The 22,936-nt window shown below is 32.7% G+C and overlaps 1 protein-coding gene across 1 annotated transcript in view; it reads left to right on the forward strand.

Moving 5' to 3' along the window:
* The window catches only part of LOC129225185 (integrator complex subunit 3-like), a gene marked incomplete at its 5' end in the record, with an annotated part of 111,020 nt that overhangs the window by 81,720 nt on the left and 6,364 nt on the right, over positions 1–22,936 (forward strand). The window contains 5 exon segments of the mRNA XM_054859750.1: positions 1,985–1,991; positions 6,174–6,331; positions 12,738–12,826; positions 16,213–16,285; positions 22,527–22,680. Coding sequence (XP_054715725.1) covers positions 1,985–1,991; positions 6,174–6,331; positions 12,738–12,826; positions 16,213–16,285; positions 22,527–22,680 — 481 coding nt within the window.

Below are 22,936 nucleotides of genomic sequence, written 5' to 3' on the forward strand. Positions count from 1 at the left end.
ATAAAATTTATTTACATGCGTCACGAAGTCTCAATGAAGTCTCATGTAACTGTGTGAAGAATATGTTACAAATTAGTACAGACGGAAAACGTTAGTTGTTGTTATCCAACCACGCAAGTTTTGTACAAATGTGATGGAGAGGAATGGAATTTTTCAGAAAAGTTTATGTGATCAGCTTTTATATAAAAAAAAAAAATCTTTAACTAGTGCTTTTATATATTTTTTTTTTTTTTTTTTTTTTTTTTTTTTGATTATGTTAAAAGAACTTTAATTTTGTTGATTAATTAGTATTGCCTGATGGATTCCAGCCGTGATTTTTCTTTTTACTTACGTAATTTAAGGTGTAGTATTTCTAACACCTGTTTTTTCTATAAATATTATTAAATTGATTGAATAGCACTGTATAGACCTTTCATTGTTAAATGAAGATAATACAAAGTCCTACAACACATTACACACATTGAAGAATATAAAAATTTTTGTTATTGTTTTTGTAATGTGTCTTGATTTTTTTTTAAAAAGCAGCTACAAGATATTTAATATTAGTTACTAAAAATAGTTACTATCCTTCTCTCCCTTCACCCAGTGAATTGTGTGTTGACAGAAAATTTATCCTTTAACTGTGTTAATGAGCATACATTTTCACTGCTGTCATGGAAATCCTGGAAAGTCATGGAAAAAAATTTAGCGAATTTCAGACCTGGAAAAGTCATGGAAAATTGAAAATTTTGTTCAAAGTCATGGAAAATTATTTAAAGTCATGAAAAAAGGTCCTGGGCCAAGAGAAACTAACAGTAGCTAAAAGAGCATCAGAGATATTGAGTGATTTAACAGTCTTACGTATTAAAACTGGAAAGCTGAACGATCCCAAAAACAATTATGAATTTTGCAATCTCATTACATCCACTTCTGTAGCAGCCGCTCGTCTTTTTTTGCAATGGGATTTTACTGCTTGGACATCACTCATTTTGCATTTACCATTATTTCCATGTCAAGTGATCCAAAATTTTTTCCCTCACCTTTTTGTATTTCTTTGAAATTTGGCTCATCGATTGTACCCTTTGAGGTAATCAAAAGTCCAAATTTTTAGATTTTTATCTCTATTATTTTGTTATTTATGACACTTTGATTTTTCGAAAAACCCGCTTTTTTTCATGGATGCTTGAACATAAAATGGACGATAACTCAGCACCAAATATAGATAGAAAGATTTGGTAAAAAGCATTTTAAAGTACATTAGTTGCTGTTTAATGGGATATGCAACATGACTAATATCAAAAAAATTATAATTTTTAAAAAATGAAATTTAAATTTTAAATTTGAATTTCTCAAAAAAGGTATAATGAATTTTTTTTAAAAAATTCTCAAATTTTTGTGTATTTTATCTTTATTTGTGCAAAGTTTCATGTTGGGATCTCAATCGGATCATATTTTAATGAATTTTTAAATAAAATTTGACTTATGAAATAATGACATTTTTCAGATTCTAACTAGTTAAAAATGGGGTTCTCTCACTGGGGATGGTCTAGTAAGTAGTAATTGATCATAACTATGCTTGAAATGAGCTGACGTGAATTTCTAAATTGGCAAGCACCCCGCGCCACCACTTTTATTATTTTTTTTCAAAACTATTTTTAAAATGTAAAAAATAAATAAATGAATAAAAAACCAAATTGAATAGTAAACTTATTAAAAATTGGTAAATGTTCTTCTTTAAAGTAAGAAAAAGACCCCCCCCCCCCCCCCCCGGGCCACCACTTTTATTATTTTTTTCCAAAACTATTTTCAAAATGTAAAAAATAAATAAATGAATAAAATAAAACAAAATGAATAGAAAACATATTAAAAGCTGGTAAATGTTCTTCTTTAAAGCAAGACAAAGTACATTACCCCCCCCCCCCCCACACACACACATTCACTCACACATACGATTAACACTATACTAGTATCACGCTTCATCTGATGCTTTTTTTTTTTTTTTCAGACCAAGTGTTTCTTTTTCAATCCGAACTTCACAAAGTGTACTTGATTATTTCACTATCTGATAAGGAAAGTTATGATTCATTTCGTTCCTTACCCCTGCACCAACTTTCAATTTTGGATGGAGGAAAGAAATAGTTTGCCCCAAGATCACAGCAAAATAGGAGTGTTTCCCCCCGTGTTGTTTTTCTGTTTACACTAAACTAAAAATAAATCTAAGTATCAAGTCATATGTCTGTCAGCATAAAACTAACTGTCTTTCTATAACATTTGGAGTGCAGCTGTTTTTTCTTTTCTTTAATGCTAGTTTTCTCTTAATTTCACTTGTAAACGAGAGCAATGCAGCGAGATCTATTTATACATACATTAAAAGCAGTTATAGATCAAACAAATTTTGCTAATTTGAGCATAACCTTCCATGTTGTTATGTTTCATTCCAGATTGCCCCCCCCCTCCCCCTACCGTCCCACTTTCCGAAAGAAAAAAAATCTGCAAATGAGTGGTTCTCTTCAGTTTTTCTGACTTTTAGTTTTTATGACCCCCCCCATTTATAAGCTTTAGTCACTACTGATGTTTAGCAGCGTGTGTCCCAGTTTATTAAGGTTATAACTCTTACGTGCCGGCTTTTTTTCTAAATACAGTTTTGGGGAAAAAAAACGATAAAAAATGGTTGTGTGACGGATGGGGGGGGGGGGGACTAATCTACAAAGTCATGTCAGTTCATTTCAAGCATAGTCATGATCAATTACTACTTACTAGACCATCCCCAGTAAAAGAACCCCATATTTAACTGGTTAGAATCTGAAAAATGTCATTATTTCATAAGTCAAATTTTATTTAAAAATTCATAAAAATATGATCTCATTGAGATCCCAACTTGAAACTTTGCACAAATGAAGATAAAATACACTCAAATTTTTGAGAATTTTTTAAAAAAAATTCATTATACCTTTTCTGAGAAATATAAATTTAAAATTTAAATTTTATTTTTTAAAAATTAAAATTTTTTTGGAATTAGTCATGTTGCATATCCCATTAAACAGCAACTAATGTACTTTAAAATGCTTTTTACCAAATCTTTCTATCTATATTTGATGCTGAGTTATCGTCCATTTTATGTTCAAGCATCCATGAAAAAAAGCGGGTTTTTCGAAAAATCAAAGTGTCATAAATAACAAAATAATAGAGATAAAAATCTAAAAATTTGGACTTTTGATTACCTCAAAGGGTACAATCGATGAGCCAAATTTCAAAGAAATACAAAAAGGTGAGGGAAAAAACTTTGGATCACTTGACATGGAATGACCCAGTAGCGAACTTGCACATTCTTAATTTTGCCACGTCCACTTAAAAAATGCAATTCAATTGCATCCGAGTTTGTTTCCATCACTCGTAAAACCTTTATTACTAAATTTATCAGAGTTTATCTCAGTTTGTTGAAAGTTTTAGAAAATGAAGATCTTTAGTAGTGTTCACTCTAGGAAAAAAAAGGGCAGGGTGCTGGCCTTTGAAAGGGGCACTTTTTTAAAAAAGGGCACTATTTCAACGGGGTGTCCCCCCCCCACCCAAGACCAATGATGCACCACTCAAAAAGTACTGAGCGCCCCCCCCCCCAAAAAAAAATTGAGAGGAGAAATAACACTTAAAACACCTTGCAAAAATTCAGTCTATTCTGCACCATGACCTCCCCCCCCCCCTTGATTGCCGTCACACCACTGACTTTAGTATTAAATATGATTTCATCCAGAAAACGCACTTGTCTTCAGAATAGGTGTTAGCTCACCCCCCTCCCCCACACACAAATGCCCACTAAGCCAAGCACATTTTCCACTCTAAAGGAATATTTAGCTAATGCTGAAACTTGGCTTTGGGTGTTTTTCAACACTTTTCAGGCCATAATTTTAACTACCTATAAGAGTTTAAAAAAATTCTAGGCATTTCAAAACCCTTGGAATTTTAATTTAAGAAGAAGAGTATTTAATTACTGATCTCCCCTTCCTACCAAAGAAACTGCCTAGTAATTTGCATTGTGCCATTAAGTATTTTCGTAGACATCAAAATTGTGATGAGTGTAAACTCTCAGTTTTTAAATATATTACACTTCAAATAGAATAATTAACTTACAATACTGTATGCAGTGCTTCAAAAATGCAGTGGTAGCAAGTTGCAAAACTAAAAAAACTTCATTTGAGCTCTATTTCCTAGTCTTGGAGTTGTTCAAATTCATAACACAAATGTGTTGGCGGATGTATGCGCTCTTAAATACAATGCATAAGCAGCTTGGACCAAGCTAAGATTTTTATCTCAGACAATTTTTGTGAAAATTTAATGTATCGGCACTTTAATTTTGTGATTTTTTAAAAAATCAATTGTATAATATTTATAAAAGAAAAAGAAACAGTGCAAGATCATTTTAGTTAGAAAAAAGCACGAGTATGTCAAAAGTATGCTTTTTATTATGTCAATAAGTGTTTTAAATAATCTGTTATATGAATCACACACAACACACACACATATACAAAGATAATAAAAATACTTAGCAAAAAGGAAAGAATTGAATGAACGCCCTGTCAATGCGATATGTTTCCATTTCAAATGGTTTTTTAGGGGGGATGGGGGTTAAAAATCCAAGATATTAAAAAAATACCCTTGCATTTTAGCCCAGTAAGCTTTGTACTATGTTCTTCTTAGGAAACAATCAGAAAGTTAACTTTCCAGAAACAGATGTAAAAAAAGATTGCTACACAATCACTAGCAATGCGCTAAAATTAGCTAAACCTAATTTCCACGTGCAAACGAAAAACGGACACAAAGGGCTGAAATGTTAAGAAAATGTCCTATTCCCTCTCTCATTGTTGATTCTCAGAAGATCAAGGATGGGAAGGAATGAAACAAAGATCTCTCCCTTCCCAGAGGACCCTACTCCTTCCCACAACCTTTCAAAAACCCACCCTCAGTAGAAGGAAGAGCATGCCTTTGTTTCCTACTGATAAGCTTGTTTGAATTCTGAGAATCTCATCTCCTCTTTGCCTAGGTATTTGCTTCCCCTTTTGTTTATGGGGCCGTTTTCAGGGTGAAATTCTGGGAACAAGGATAAGACATAGGCGTTTTTTGCAGACGATCGCTGGACAAATAAAATTGCTCCGATATCGCGGCAGGTCGAAACGATGGTTGAGGCATCTTTTTAAAAACCCAAAGTGCAATTTCTTATTTTTGAAAAGGGCAGGGTGTATTTCGCGATCTAAAAAAAGGGCAGGGCGCATTCTGCTGATATGCAAAAGGGCAGGGCGCTGTGCCCTTCAAAAACGGCCTAGTGGGAACACTATCTTTAGTCAGGTGATAAAACACAGAAATAGGAGAATTCTAATACTCTAAAACAGCACTGCCCAACATACGGCCTGCAGAACTAATCCGTGCGACATACTGCTACGTTCGATGTCAGGAATCAAACCCTATGTTCAGGAATTTCTGAACCTACTAATTTATATGCAATTGAAAATGTGCAAATAAGTAAACAAGTACATTTGAATCAGAAGATTTATTCGCTACTGAATGTTTTTCTTTCTTTTTTTTAAATATAAATATCTAGTTTAGAAACATGAATTTACTAAAGAATGGCTTTTCTTTAATGAACCAAAGTACTGTATGTGTATGCTTAAATGCACTGCTGATGCTAAAAGGCAACCTTTGAAGCAAATTTATTGAAACTTAGTAATGACTCATTCAACCTTTTTCCCATTCATTATCATTCTACCTGTTTATAAAGATTATTAGACACTTAAGCACCGTTATATTTCATTCACTGTAGTTTTACTAACTTTACTAAAAGTTATATGATGAAAACAAATAAGAATAGTTTAGTTTTTAGGTGTACACTGATATTTTTTCAATCACAAGTAAGTACTTCGATGAGGTAGAAGCATTCACGTAGAAGTTTCGCTAATGCTCATTTCCAAAAAATTTCCAGTTTGAAATTAAATGGTACTATTCTCTTCATGTAACAAGGTCATGAAATTTTTTTATGAAGTCATGAAAAAGTCTTGGAAAAGTCATGGAATTTTTTCATCCGAATAGAGTATGAACCCTGAGTATCTTTCTGTTCAATTACAAAAGGATTAAAATTGCCTAATATTTGATGATTTTTCCTTTACAAAACACTCAAGTATTTTATTTCCTGTGTTTTAGGCCATCAGCAGACCTTATTGAAGCACATAATGTGTCGTGAAGTTAAGCTTACTGATCAATTTGTTGTATCTGTTTTAAAGTATTGGACTCAAGAGCACGAAGAAAAGTTAGCGGAACTAATTTCTTCACAATTATCAAAGTCTGGTTCAGCTCTCAAAAGGAAACGGTAATGTACCTGTTTTTTTCTTCTGCCGCTGCTTAAAAATTCTGAAACTGCTGCTATGTTTGAATCTCACAATTATTATAACTAGTACCATAAAATTAGTGACATACAAGTATTTATGTAATAAAAAATTGGCAAAATATTTGCAAACTATGTTGTATGTTCAAAATTGTATTATGCTTTTGTAATAAGTTCTTTTAAATTTCAGATGAAAGCTGACATCCTCAGAAACCCCCCTTTTTTTGTTTAATATCGATATTTAAGAAAGGAATTATTTTAGAAACCGTGACAACATTGAACTTCCCTGATTTCGCCTAAAATTGCTCTTGTTTTTGAAATTTCAATCTTTTTGCATCCTGCAAATATTTAAATATTTTGACTAATCGAATGTTTTTTTTTTTCGCATATGCTACCTCAGATTAGCATATTTTATGTTTAATTTTAGTAAAAAGTAAAAATTTATTTTATGGAAAACATACGTTGAACTTCTCAGACTTCGCGGAAAATAGATTCTTGTATTTGAAATTTCAGTCGTTTTGCATCTTGCAAATATTTAAATATTTCGGCTAATCAGATGTTATTCTCATACATGCTGCCTTAGATTAGCATATTTTATGTTTAATTTTAGTAAAAAATAAGTACATTTATTTTTTATGGGAAAAATGCCAATATTGAACTTAATTCGTGAAAGTTTGCTTCCCATGTTTGAGTTTTCAACCCTTTTGCATCTTGTAAATATTTTTATATTTTTGGCAATTAGAAATTAGTTCTAGAAATTAATTATTTTTGTTTTCTTTAATTTTATTTATGCTCATTTAATTTTGAAATTTTGATTTTAATTATCATTAGCTAATTTTTGGTTATTACATATTTTTTGAAAAAAAAATTAAATCTAAGCAATTTGAGCACCTAACATTTTAAGTTAAAAGTTTGTATTTTAAAAGTTGAATTATATAATTTTATAAAGTTGAAATTATAAGTGCATCACATTTTCTTTATATCTGTTAAAATAATTAAGGTATGTTACGGGGTTGGTTCTGTTTTGGTTACTACTGGAAATCCAGTAGTGCAGTAGTGTTCGTTATGCTTTTCCCTCCCTCCCTCATATTTTCCCCCTTTACATCAAATGTTCAAAATTACTACTTATATTGGGTTGTGGGCATTTGGAACAACTTACCAGAAGAGGCTGTAATCAGCGAAGGAGGAGGTAGCTTAAGAAGGGTCATTGATCTTCATTGGGGTCTAATAAATTGACAAGGGCCAGCATAGCTAGAACCAGTGCCTGTTGATGGTTATCAGCAAGCACTGGGCCTGGTATTTATATGCACAATATTTTGGCTTCATAAATTATTTTAACATAAAAACAAATTGTATGTAAAGTCAGACCAAACAACGTAAGTAGAAGCACAAATTTGTAAATTACAGCAGACACGTGTTTCGGCGTTACAGGGAACGCCTTTTTCAATGCAAAAATAATGAGCTTATGGATGAAAGGACATCCGACAAAAGCCAAGAGCAGATAAGCATGCAGCTTAAAAGATAAAAACAGCGGATTAGCCAGACACCAATGACAAAGTTATAAACCGATCAGGAACCAATAGGAATGCAAGCAAAGGTCAGGAGCTTTCGCTTAGGTACGAACCCAGAAAGAAAGAATTCAATTGGACAAGGATTAAGCCGAAGCTTAAACAAAACGAAAAGAAATTGTCAATAACCGTGAACCGCAAGAAAGGAAAAGCAGAATGGAAAACCATGAAATAAGATAAACAGAAACAAAAAATATTCGAAAAAAGGAAAAATAAAGATAAATAGAAGAAAATTGGGGGGGGGGGGGGGGGGGGGGTGTCAATCAAGACAAAAAGGCAAAAAATAAACAAAGGAAGATAGATAAAAAAAAAAGGGGGGGGAATGGGGAAAGGACAGTATTAAAGATATGGGAGCCAAATGTTAGAAAAATATGGAACTGCACTAAGATCGTTAACTAAGTTAGAACTGTTCCTCAAAATATGAAAGGATTCCCAAAAGTCAAAATCTGATGAATTGGGGCATTTTTGGATAATCTGAAAAGAGTTAAAATCAAAAGAGTGATTCGAATCCCAACAATGTTGAGCAATACTAGACTTATTTAATTGTTGTTTTTTCACATAATTTTGATGCTCTTTCAAGCGAATTTTTAAAGCACGCCGAGTCTGTCCAATATAGGCAAGTTTACAACTACAATTAATTCTATAAATTCCACAACAATTAAGAGGGTGAATAGGATCTTTAAGAGAAGAGAATGAAAGTTTATTAATAGGAGAGAACACCACCTGGAATTGGAAACGTTTTAGAATCTTAGCAACCTGATAGCTTACAGATGGAAAGAATGGCAAAACAACCAAATTCTTTCTGATGAAGGTTCGGTTAAGAACATTAGTTTGGGATTTATTTGAAAGTTTTTTATAAATGGAATCAATCAAAGTTGGCGGATAGTCTCTATCAATTGCCACAGCTTTAAGATAATTAAGTTCCACTTTTTGGGAATCCTTTCATATTTTGAGGAACAGTTCTAACTTAGTTAACGATCTTAGTGCAGTTCCATATTTTTCTAACATTTGGCTCCCATATCTTTAATACTGTCCTTTCCCCATTCCCCCCCCCCCTTTTTTTTATCTATCTTCCTTTGTTTATTTTTGCCTTTTTGTCTTGATTGACACCCCCCCCCCCCCCAATTTTCTTCTATTTATCTTTATTTTTCCTTTTTTCGAATATTTTTTGTTTCTGTTTATCTTATTTCATGGTTTTCCATTCTGCTTTTCCTTTCTTGCGGTTCACGGTTATTGACAATTTCTTTTCGTTTTGTTTAAGCTTCGGCTTAATCCTTGTCCAATTGAATTCTTTCTTTCTGGGTTCGTACCTAAGCGAAAGCTCCTGACCTTTGCTTGCATTCCTATTGGTTCCTGATCGGTTTATAACTTTGTCATTGGTGTCTGGCTAATCCGCTGTTTTTATCTTTTAAGCTGCATGCTTATCTGCTCTTGGCTTTTGTCGGATGTCCTTTCATCCATAAGCTCATTATTTTTGCATTGAAAAAGGCGTTCCCTGTAACGCCGAAACACGTGTCTGCTGTAATTTACAAATTTGTGCTTCTACTTACGTTGTTTGGTCTGACTTTACTATTCAGCACAAAGGTATTTATTTATCTTAAATTGTATGTATTTCAAAAGTAGTTACTGTACATATGTATATTTAAGTAGTAGGGGTCTTAGTTTTAAAAATTACTCCAGCCCCCCCCCCCCCCCCCCCCCCCGATTAGCTTTTTGAAACTTACAGGTGTTTTTTTATGAAATTGCAATCACACCTGAACACCTGAATATTATCGCTTCGATAAATTTAAATTCTAAGATGTGTATCAACTTCTTGTGAAACTTTTCAATTTGGAAATATGGCTCTATGAATTTGAATTTGCACATTTATTGACTATTGCAAGTTATTCAGTAAAAGCAGGCTCACGTTTACATTCAGAATATTTATCGCTTTTGCGAATTTTAAGGTGTGGAGACCGGACTGGGGACTTTCATAAAATGTTCTTTCTTTACTAATTTTTAAATTTACTTGAGGACAGTTGAAATGCCTTATTGCCCAAGCAACTAATTCATACATACAAATAATTGATTTATTAGTTGAATACATATAAATAATTTGCGAACCTCTAATATGTTTGAACTTAATAGTGCAACCAGAAATTACCTTCTGTGTGGTGATTTTGATCCTAACTGCCCTTATATGTGTATAAACCACAAGCAATATTGGAAATGTTGAAACCGGGGGGGGGGGGGGGGGGGAGATGGGGTTTACTTCAAAACCTCCTCTTTAGCTATTCCGTTGAGCTTAGGTATTTTGGTTTTTTCCCATAAAAGTTAAAAGCATTCATGAAAGATTTTTTTTAATGGGACCTGCTCCTCTTTATGACTGAGCTTTTCAGACATTTGCAAAAAAAAAAAAACTTTCAACACGGTAGATCTTTTATCAAAGAGTCTCTTGGTGTTCCTCAAAGGGCCATTTTGTTTTCCTTTACTTTTTTATACTATTGCCTATGATTTATAAGTTTGCATTAAATGAAATCTGCATACAATATTTTTAGTACAAATTTATAATATTGCCTTGAAAAAAAAATTTTTTGCCTTAAAATTGCTTGAATTTTTTTTCCCCTAAAGAGTATGAACCCTGAAGTGTGTCTCCGGGGAATTGTATTTTATATTTAAAAAAGTGCTTGTGGTTTTTTTTTTTTTTTAATTTAAAAAAAGTTATTATCATTTTTCAAAATTTTAATCTTGCCAGATTTCAGAACGCCGGATTTTAAGTCTAATACAGACCTAATTTAAGAAATTCCTATTTATATTTTAAAAATCCCTTTTACACTTTTTTTTTTTTTTTGGCCTTAAATTTATTCATGCTAAATCTCTTGCATTTTCAGCTTTCAATGTTGGCATCAACATGATAATGTTTCAACTACAGAAAAGTTGTTAATGAATATAAAACATAATTAGATAATCATGTTATAAATTATCATGGTGAACCTAAAAAAAAGAAAGAAAGAAGAAAACCGAGTTATGTTTTCCACCAATTTACTGGAGCCAACAATTTACTGATTATGACATATTACCAATTGTGACATTCTACTGATCATGACTTTGTTACTGCACCAGTATATTTTTAATCATTCTTATCTTTAATCAAGGCTATTTTTGAAAAATATGTTGTTTCTAAAATGTTAAATAACTTTTAATCATTTTGTAATTAATTCTTCTTATCATTTATGTTTTTGAAAGTAATATCATTTTCTCTTCAAAATTGTACTTAAAAAAAAAAAAAATCATTAATATGTTTTTCTTCAAATTGCAATTAACCTTAATTATTTTCACAAAATGTTGATTTTGATGGTCTTACCGTATTTTTTCAAAATTTCAATCAAGTCAGCTGTTGTTCTGGGTTTCTTAAGTTGGATGGCGTTGGAGAGTCATTCCACATCTCCCACCAAAACCGAGGAGGTCTTGTTACCATTCGGGGGAGAAGTGGAGGGGTTGTCTTCAGTTGTCATGGTAAACCTATAAAAGTAACTCTTCTTCTCAAAAAATGTATCCTTCGTGAGAAAGTGATAAGAAATTTCATTCAGTTTATTATGACACTTTCTAACCAAAAAGGCTGCTAAGGTATTGCAAGCAGTGAATTAATTTTGAAATTTCAGTACCATTATGTTTGTTGAACTGGCACTTTTATTCATTTCTGGATCTTAAATAGTTAAAAGATGCTTAGGAAATGTTTGCGTGTATATGTACACCCGTATAACAGTAACGTCTAGCTGCAACATTGCAAACAATATTATGTAAAAGCAAAACTGCATATATCATGTCGTGTAAGGTTGCCTGTATCATAATGTGCACAGTTTTGAGCCTGCTTGTTAGTTTTTTGTAGTATAGATTGCTATTTAGTGTCCATCCACTATGATAGTTCTGTTTCCAAAATAGAAAAGAGAAAAATTGGATCTTTTTTTTAATCCTCTATTTTTTTTCCATAAAATTGTATTTGATGGAAATAATTCCATTTCCTCACCCTGCAGCTAATGAAGAACAGGTTATGACCTTGTTCTGTTTTCCCCGTAGCTAAGTATATTTTCCTTTTCAGAAATGCTGTCTTTAAATGCTTTGATGATCAGGGTGCTAAAAATTGTCATTTTTCTCATCCCTTATGCATTTGTGCTTCATCTGCCTATTGTTTGTTTCCTTTTTGCTTTTTATCCCCCCTGTTAAAAGAAAAGTTTCAATTTATATGTTTGATTAGACCAACTAGTTCCTCGAACTTGTTGCTCGGCCCAACGTTACTATGCAAGGCCTTACCTAACCTTAAAATGGTTTCTTACTTCTGGTGTGTAAGTTTTAAAATTTCTTGCTTTATTTCTTAAATTCATTTTTCTTGGTTTTTTCTTATGTTTTCCATGCTTGAGAAATACTAAGCAGTTTGATTCCTTCTTTATGTGTTATCGTTATCTCTTGAACTTATCAAACTAGTAATTACTAAGCTAGTCATAACAAATTTTTTAAATTTAGTGTGTCCTCCTGAATATAATAGTGTTTCTTTCTGCAATGGGTGATTTTAATAAGTTCCTCGAGCATTGTTGTATCAAGATTTTACTGTTATAAAAATAATGTGAAATCTTTATAATAAAGTTGTGTGTGCGTTTTTATTTATAAGTAAGAATTTAAAATTTTTTAACACTTAGTAAGAACATCTTTAAACTTACTATTAATGATCTTGTGCAAATTCAAGTGGTTTTATGGTCCTTTTTTATAGTTTTAGAGAAAATTGTTTTAAATGTGTGAAAAAAATATTTTACAACTGCTTTAATTTTCAATATTTCTAATACTTCTAGGCAGCCAAACAGCAAGTCCTTGGGTCCGTCTGTTGATCAAACTCTTGCTCATTTGGATCAGCTACGACAAAATTGTAAACAGAATTCATGTATGTCGGTTTGAATTACTATTTTCATTATGTGTAAATTATTTGAATATGTTTCTAGTTTTATTTTCTCATTACAATCTTTCAGTTAACAATCTGCTATTATTTATGATTTTTTTTAATCCATTTATCATAACCCTTTATGTCTCTGAAATTCTTAAGTAAGTGAAGAACTTACTCAAATTTTTTATTAATTAATTTTCTAACTTATGCAAGCTCTAAAATACAGTGGCCACCGCTTATATGAATCACATTTGTTCTAAACAGTTTTGATTCCAAAAAATAGCTGATTCAATAAAGCTTCCAATTTTAATAAAGTTGGATTTTATTTCATTTTTGACAATTTGATACATTAAAGCAGTTGATGCAATTAACCACTGATTCAATGAAACAGCGTCCACTGTATTTTATTTTTACTAGCTTTTACCCGCAGCTTCGCTCATGTTGATGTAGTTTTTTATCGATTCACATTAATGTTCAACTCAGGCAGAGGTCAAATAGTTACCAAAAAATGTTTTGCCCCCAGTTTTTGTAATGGCTGTAGCGCCAAGATTTTTTAACACTCGTCCCGACCGCGTTATCATAACTCTGCCTATTGAATAAGTTTTTAATATGTCATTTTGTTTAATTTCATTTTCTATTTTTTCAGTTAAAAGCAGCGTAAAACTAAAATAATAAATCCAAATCCGTTATTTATCGCCAAAAGACCACACATTCACCACAAACTTGCCAAGTTAATAAAACTGCATAAAATGTTTGCTTAATCTATATTCATAAGGTATGATTTTTAATTCCAAATAGAAGATGCTATAAAGAAAATGTTTTACATGTCTTTGGCCCTTCCTGGTGAAAAATAAATTTTTTTCAATGGTAACTGGGGGTAGGGAGCAGACTCTATTTAATCACTTTATTTAGTTACAAGGTTATTCTACATAGCAAAAATACTAGGCGTTGCCTAGGTCTGTAATAATTATGAGAAACAATCGCTTACTTTTATTCGTTTTCTTCTGTAACTGAAATAACTGCAAACACACCGCTTTGACGTGATTAAAAATCAACCTTTTTCCTTACCCTTAAAAGTAAAATGGCAATAAGTATGAAGAACAAAATAGTACTCTTTTAGAAACGAAAAAACAACATTTAAGAATATACAAATTTGAGGAGTTTCCAAAATATGAATTTCAACTTCACTTTAAAAAAAAAAATTTTTTTAAACATATTCTAAAATCTTCTGTATATTGCTATTGAAGTATAAACTTTTAAAAAATGTAGCCGCCCGTAATCCCTTACTGCGATTTAAAATGTTACCAAATTTGCGGTAATTGTTTTGGATTACCTTGGATAAGACTCCCCCTCCCTACTTTGTAAAACTGTGTGTTACTAATTTTATCGAAGAGATAGTGTCGCCAAATATTGAGACTTCTGGTGACCATAAAATGTTGTTACCCGAAATGTTTCCAAAATAAGTAGCAAAATTTGGCAATTGTTTGAAATTGTGCGCAAATTTGTGCTGTTTATGGATATGCTTAATTTAGTTGGAGGATTATTTTACATGTTAACAAATGATTATTAGAAAGAAATATTAAAGAAATGGCGTACTTTTGGTTACATGGTGAAAACCGAGAAACAGTATTCGTCTAGTTTTTAGCTTCAAAAACAGTGACAATTGAAAAAATTGCCAAATGCCTTAGCTATTGAAATGATTCCGCAAAAACAGTTTGGTGAGATTTCTGCTGTTCGATCTAATACCCAGTCAACACGAATAAATAATTTTTTAGAAAAAATCACATCAATTGCCTCAAAGTTGCGATAAACTGGAAAATAATCAGCCAAATTTGCCAATCTTGTGCAAAAATCTTACTTTAAGAATTGCAAAAATAGTCAACAATACAACAATTGAGTCTATCGACAGGGAGTTGAGATGATACACTAAATACTGTATTGAGTTGAGGAAAGCCTTCGAACATGGATCTAAAAAGCTCATAACTCCTTTTCTATTCTACTTAGAAATTTGGAACAGGTGCCATTTTCAGCAGAAAAATCAGAGCTTTCGATGGACATATAATGTTAATATGTGCAAGTATTTTTTCATCCCCATATTAAAGAATTTATATAAAAATTGTGTTTTATCGCCCCTCTATGGGGGTTTTGCCCCATAAAGGGATGAAAACTACTCTATGTGTTATTCTGATGCATAAGCTATATTATTGTAAAGTTTCGTCAAAATCCATTCAGTAGTTTTTACGTGAAAGAGTAACAAACATACATCCACACAGACAAACTTTCCCATATATAATAGTAGTAAGATTGTAAAAATAATGCAGATTAAGGTGGAGCTTAAAAGCCATAAAAAGATAGTTTCAAATTTTTGCATTTCCCGCTCTATAAGTTGGTTTATTTTACTATAAAGATGATAGTTAAAAAGTCTGAACTACATATTAAAATATTTAGAGGTAGCTCAAAGGTCTCTAAAGTTCAGAAAACATTGCAAAAATTAAGGTTATCTGTGTGACAAACTATTTAATATTAACTTGGTTACTTTAAAGTATTTGTGTTTCACATTTACTTCAACTCTTTATTTTAAATTAAAACTGCATGGATTTTTGCAAAATTAAAGTCTTCTTTCTGTTGCCAGAGAATTTTTTTTAGTGATTTTCACCAAGTTTTAACAGCAATTGCTTCTCGGGGTTCATCATAGATTTTTTTCCCACCGTGCTCCATAATTAAAACAATAGCATTTGTCAGTTAATTTTGCAATTCCTAGGACTTGAATTACTTTTTTAAGGCAGTTTATGTTCACCTCATACTCTCAGAAGTATCAAACAAAGCTAAACAAACAAATTTCTTATAAATACCACACCACTAATGATTAGAAAATTGAGTGGTGCTGATTCTGAAGTGGCTAAATAAATTGATAAGTGTTCTAGTAGCAAGTTCAGCAGCAGATAGTTCTAAAAAGCACATGGAGCTGAAAAGCGACAAAAAGCTGCTGGAAAAAACGACTCTGTGCTCAAAAAAATGACAAATCAAAAATAAAATGAGTCTAAGTAGTTTACAGGATTATAATTTAATTCCATTTTTTTACGGTGCAATGCTGCCTACGACATAGGTGTTGGTTTATGACCCATAATTCATAGGTTGGTTATGAAAAAAATCCATAATTCATAGTAATGGCAAAATGCAAACCATTGTCAGATTGTCACCGAAGGTGACAAATATTCAATGAAAGTTTTTTGCTAGTTCTGTGCTTAGTAAATTATGAAAAAACTGTTTTGATAACATTTGAAAGCTAATTAAATAGTTTAATATGTATCCTTGACTTTTCATGGTTGTTACTTATTTGACTAGTGTATTTAACGTACGTTATATTTTGGTTTCAAATCTTGCAGTTTTCAACTTGGAAGCTGTTCAGTCAGCTCTCATGCAAGTCCAAGCATCTTGTTCTGATGCTCAAAAAACCAAGTAAGTTTTTATGCTCATCTTTTATGCATTATAGCTGTGCCATACAGTAGAATACCTTCAAAATGCAATGGGGTTGTTTCCTTCAGTCAAATATAGTACCTTTAGTCACTGAAAATGATAGAATAAGTAAAAAAATAATAATAATAACATGAACTCAGGAAATACGTTCATTTTCCCAGCATTTATTTTTTAGTTATTTTTTTAAATGTCTGATTCTTCAAACAAGACATGGTCTTTATGACGTCACAAATGATGCACTGTGACGCATCTTTCTACCTCAGTTCCTTGTTATGAAAATCAACTGGCAAATTAAATATTGTGCTCTACGCTTGCTATCAACCATATTGTTGCCAGTACACATGAGTAAAGATGTAAATTAAATATTACGCTCTAGGAAAGCCAACACAGAATGGCATTTCATCATTTGTGATGTCATCGGCAGAAGCGTAAATAATGAAAGCGCACCGATTGAAGTAATTTTTTTTTAATATTAAACTTTGTCAAATTATTTAAAAGATGGTCAGATCCTATGTTTTGAAGCATGCTCTTTCAGAAAATAAAACTTTTAAAATTTTGGAAACGACCCCATTCTTTATAAACCAGACAACTTTTCGGAAGTAAACAATAAGATGTGCAGCTAAAAAAGCTGCTCTTCATCCTACATTGCAATCGTAACAACAGCCTTTTGAAACAGTTTTTCATGTTTTCACCCAAATTCAAAGCTTTTAAATGAGAAATTAGTATTCAAAATTTAAAAAAAAGTACCAAAATGTCCCTGAAAGTGCAGCTGCTACACAAAGCTGGTAGAAAGTGCAAGATAATGCACTTACTTATTATGAAGCATATTTATTTGAATGATAATGTGTCAAATTTCACAATATGATCGTCAATACTTATTGCAGCTAAAAAATATACTAAACTGCAAAGTTATTGGTATATTCTGAAATTATCAATATTGGGGGGGGGGGGGGGTATCTATATAAATGGTGTGTGTCATAAAAGTCTTCTACTGTATGAATGCCTGTATATGGTTATACAGTCGGACCTTGATTTAACGAACCTCTATTTAACGAATTTCATGATTTAGCAAACGTTTTTTCCCCCCGAGTAAAATAAAGGCCAAAACCCCCATTTACCGAATGATAAACCCCAAATTAACAAATTATTTTAACAGCCGATTTTTTTTTTTTTTTTTTTTGATTTGAGATAGGAAATATTGGACCGTTTATCAAATGATATATCGATCTTGTCTGAAGCAGAAAAAGACTTTTCTTAGAATGAGCAATTTTTGTTGGGCAAGGGGCAACCAATGAAAACCGATACTTTTTTTAATGCTTTACATGGCCTGAAAACTGTAAAAACATCTTTCTTGCAGCAGGCTGTAAATCACACAATATTTTCTTCTCTCCATAAAGTCGAGAGAGAAGTATTTCGAGTCGAGTGTCAAGGAAATTGTCAAACATGTATTACTCAGTACTTTAAAGTTAATTATTAACTAGTGTATGATAAGTCGAGGGGAATGCTGAATAAAAAGTGTACACTCTCTAATTATAGATATGTTTGTGCAGTTGCTTATTAAGGCTTTTAGATAAGTTAAGTGCAATTTTTTGATACATTTTTTTCGCAACCCGCTATTACGAATAACCCTGATTTAACGCATAAAAGTTGCAGTCCCAATGAATTCGTTAAATCGGGGTCCGACTGTACTTTAGTAAATAGCCCTGTGGTAAAAGTTAACTCAAAACTAAACCAGTGGTTGTTTTATGGGTAGGAAAATGAGGGCAGTCACCCCTCCCAAGTATCGGCGTTCTGTCATCAATAATTAATAATGTGGCGAAAAAAACAGATTAATAACTTCTAAAGCAATTAATTTATCTAATTCTCAGTTAGCAGAAGTTTCAGAATCGAAACAAAATTTAACAGTAATTCTCTTGGATAACCCAGTCCGAGAAGCAATGCTACTCAATTTAAAGCAGAGAGGTGTGGCTTCCATTTATGAAGCACTAATTTTGGTGGAAGTCTGATTTGGCTCAGACAGCACACGATAGATGGCAGCACCATCTTTCAACATTTTGATAATTTAGAACCAAACCAGAAGCTAAACAACTCCTGGTTTAGCACCTCCTATTTTGTCTACCCCGGAAAAAACTGTCGCGGACAAAATGTCATTTTGTCCGTTTCGTCCACTTCATCAGTAAACTGAAAGTTTTGAGTTAAAAATTTGAAGTTTGAAAATAATAAATAATTATTTAAATTTTTCCTAGTCAAGTAATATTTTAGTATAAAAATAGCATACATAAATATGTATATAAACAATTGATTGTAAAATGTTTTAAACTGAAAATGAAAAAAGTAAGATCAGTTGAAGTTTATGTAAGTGTAATTAAGGTGTTAATAAATCAAATGAGTTGAAATAAATTATAATGCAAATAATAGCATTTATGAAACAAGCACATCAGCTGTAAATTTTAAGATGTTTATCTGTGATATGGAGGTTTATTGCCCATAATAAGTGCATTTATAAAATTAAAAAGTAGAAAGAAAAAGTTTTTAAAGGTTAGTTTCAAAACATTGAAAATCGTATTTAAAAAGAAAAAGAAAAACTGCTTGGTATTAATAAAAGAAATGTTGCCATGAAGTGGAATCTGTTCTTGCAATACAAATACAAATGCAATGATCAGCAACAGGCTCTGACTAGGCTGTTCCCCTAGTAAATTTATTAGTCCCCGATGAAGATTAATGGGACTTTTAAAGCTATCTATCCTCTTGTCTATTATAGCATCTTCCGGTACACTGTTCTGAGTACCCACAACTATACTAAAGTAGTAATTTTTCTTAATTTGTATGACATTAACATATCCATAAAATATGCTGAGTACATAAATATTTTACTATGAGGTGACATCAATAAAAACTCGAAAAATATAACAGTTATAAATCATTTTTAGTTTATATATAAATCTTTATTTTGTATGTATGTCTCCAAGCATTTCATTTTACTTTCCCATTGAGTTTATTTTCTACTATTGTATATAATAGTCTAATCATGCTCAATAGCTCATTCACATTGTTAAATTTTATTACTTTTAAGTAAATTATGATCTAAAATTAGCTGTACCAATGTGTGAGATGTTTTTTAGATTTATGAAATTCTAAAGCTAATGATTCTATTTTAATTAAATGATTAATTCATAATAGAAAACGTATTAGAATAATATACTATATGTTATTACACCGTAACAATAAATTTATGTATATATAATCAGTTTATTTTTCATTGCGTCCATTTTGTCCAGTTTCTTCCGGCGTCCCGGACTTTTTACGAAAAAGTGGACAAAATAGCAACTTTGACCCCCAGAAGCATTGATTCACTTGGAGGACTTTGACCATGAGCAATTTAAGATCCCCCAGTCACTATTAACGAAGACGGTGGATCTTCGACTGGCTAGGATCGAACCCGGGACCCTCCGGTCACAAGTCCGATGCCTTACCGATCAGGACCCCATGGCAAGAGAAATTAAAAACTAAGATCACATTATTTCGTCTGAGATATTTCAAAGTGGCTGGCTACCTTTAGCTTTAATACAGAGCTTTAAACGTGTCATAAAATTTTCTGCTGAGGGTCGTAACTCACTTTCTGATATTTTATCCCATTTCTTGCATAAGGATTTTTTACGGGATGCTAAAGTTTTATGAGGTTTAGCACACACCCTTGTCTCCAAGACCTTCTTGCAGGGGCGGATACAAACTACCATTTTAGGGGGGATCGTGCTGAAGACTGACCCCCTTCCCCCATTCATGAACAAACCTACGGTTTTGGGTATGAAAAATTTCTAAAACTGTTTGGGTATCAATAAATAACACTAAATCGGCCAGGAATAAGGCGGAAACGCAAGGACAAATACAAGGGAGGGACAATGGGGCGACCGCCCCTCCCTTAAAGGAACCCTGCCTGCAAAGGCAATTTTTCTGAATTAGAAGCTCTAAAGCGCAAGGCCCTTTTTGATGACGTTAAGCAAAGGAATGGGGTTCAAATTTCCCTCACAGAAACTTTTCTGAATTGAAATTTCAAAAAGACAATTTCAGACTATCTTTGGCGATGTTAGGAGGAAGTGTTTGGAGGTCTTCAGTCGGACATTTCTCAAAATTTAAATCTTAAAAATGTGACTGCAGATATCTCAGGTAGAGTTGGGGTGGAGGGGGGTGTTCAGAAACTTTCCTACGGTAATTTCTTGAAACTGAAATCTCAAAAAGCGCAATTTTAGAATAAGACCCTCTTGCAACGTAAAATTAAAGGAAGAGGTTTGAGGACCTCCTAGGGCAAAATATCTACATTTTAGTAGTTTTAAATAAAAATACTGTCGCCCCCCCCCCCCCCCCCGCCCTCCCTGAGCATGTGTAATCAGATACTTAGTTCAAAAAATCCCCATCCTTGAAGCATTTCTGGATCCTTCCTTGCAGAAACGCTACAAATATTTTTCATAATCGATAAAAGGGGAGTAGTATTTCAAATATTTATTTTCAAAAATAATTAATGAATTGAAAACGTTACTGAAATCCTTTGCATTTTATTCATAAAGTGTTGAACACAATTAGGATGGATACTATTGTCAACGGTTTAGGAGGGGGGGGTCATGTCCCCCTTGACCCTCCCCTTATATCCGCCACTGCCTTCTTGCATTGTTGAACAGCGTCAATCACCCCAATCTGTAATGGTTTGGGGTGGGATATTTTCTAGGGGGAAAACACCACTTGTTTTTTTGATCAAGGGATAAAGATAAATCAAGAAACAAATCATAAGCTCATTTTGAAGCATTGTTGTCATACCTTGGTCACTAAAGTTCTCTGTAAACAATAGGTGGACCTTCCAACAGGATTCCACACCTGCGCACATAGCTAAAAGGCCTCAAGATGGGTGCAGGACACATTTTTCGGACTTCATTGAAGCTCAAATTTATTTAAAGCTCTGTATTACGAATGAAGATAGCAACTTTGAAAATTTGTTAATATATTAGACAAAACAATGTATTCATATTTATTTTGAAATTTGGTGGGGATATTTTGTTCATCAGCATTAAAATTATAATGTGTCCAAGTTATTTCTTGTCACCCTGTATTTATTTTTCTGGATCCTGTAGCTATAATTGAAGCAGAGATGCAACTTCTTCTGCTAATTGCAGCAAAATGCATTTGTGCCATGGTGTGTTGAAGGGCTATTTCCTCTTAATTCGTATCATTCCATTGTGGATTTTTGATCCTGCTTACCTTAATTTTTGTATTGTGCTTAGGGTCAAAATCTGTTTTTCTCTGCTATTGTATTTACTTCATCAAAAAGTTACTTGAGTTTATTAGTCACTGCACCTAGGGGCCATCCAATAATAGTGAAATTGTGTGACATTGTAATATACTTCTGAAAAACTATGTGATGAGGGGCATGGAAAAGGTAATATGAAGTGAGACGCGCTTTTTTACTTCCTTTTACAAAAAAGGAAGTATTGTATTCGCGAAAAAAATTTCACTCAAAAATCGCCCTTAATTTCCATTTTGCTCACCCCCAAATGAATGTTGAGTTTTTTTTTCGATTCGACCACATGCGGAAAAGTGCCTAAGAATGTATAGACACGCGAAATATCCATTTTGACCATCACCGAGGTAATTACAACGACTTTTCTCGTGACGTCTGTATGTATGTGCGTATGTATCTCGCATAACTCAAAAATGGTATGTCCTAGAAAGTTGAAATTTGGTACATAGACTCGTAGTGGGGTCTAGTTGTGCACCTCCTATTTTGGTTGCATTCGGGTGTTTCTAAAGGGGTCTTTTGCACCTTTTTGGGGGGAAATCATTGTTAATTTCGATGCAAACTCAAGTGGTGTTATAATTTGGCGGTCACTTGGCGATATATCGCCAGTCTTTTTGTTGCCAAGTTTTGTCGCCAACTTGGCGAAAAATTTGGCGATTTTTTTTTTTTTTTTAAATCTGCTTTCAATGTGGCCATTGCTAGTGATATTTAAAGAGTTAGAGAGAGAATCCCATTAAAATTGCAATAATAGGGAAATAGCATTAAATTGGTGTAAAAGGAAGTCATGTGATGCACACATCAGCTCGTTTTTTTTGTAACAAAGAACTGCCAAATTTGTTGGAAAAAGTGGAATTTATGGATAGCCCCTACAGCTGTTTGGAGACAGTACTGATGTTTCTAATGCATTGTTGATTTGACTTTTTTTTTCCCCCTTTTCAGATTCAGTGACTTATTTGCCTTAGTAGAAGAACTAGACGATATTAAAGCAACTAAACCTGCCAGGACGGGAGGTCGAGGAAAAGTTTCTGCGAAGAATATGACCAAATCAAAGCCTACAGTTGTAGACTCAGAGACAGAAACGGACAGCACGGAAGTAATTACAAATTTCGCATTGATTATTAAATAATTTTTCTAATCCCACTCCCTCCATATTATGTTACTGTTAAACTTGGCTGTTATGATAACTAAAAAATAGCAATCGAAAGTGAGAAGCAGAGGGATCTAAGCAGGTCTTGGGTTTCAGTAGAGACCTTGGGTTCTTTGGATTCGAAATTCCAATTTTGTAGTCATAAAAAAGACGCATTTATTCAATATTTTTCCAATAAATTGTAATATTTTTATTAATGTAT

This window comes from Uloborus diversus, chromosome 6 (assembly GCF_026930045.1).
Source record: "Uloborus diversus isolate 005 chromosome 6, Udiv.v.3.1, whole genome shotgun sequence".
NCBI classification, from domain to species: Eukaryota; Metazoa; Arthropoda; class Arachnida; order Araneae; family Uloboridae; genus Uloborus; species Uloborus diversus.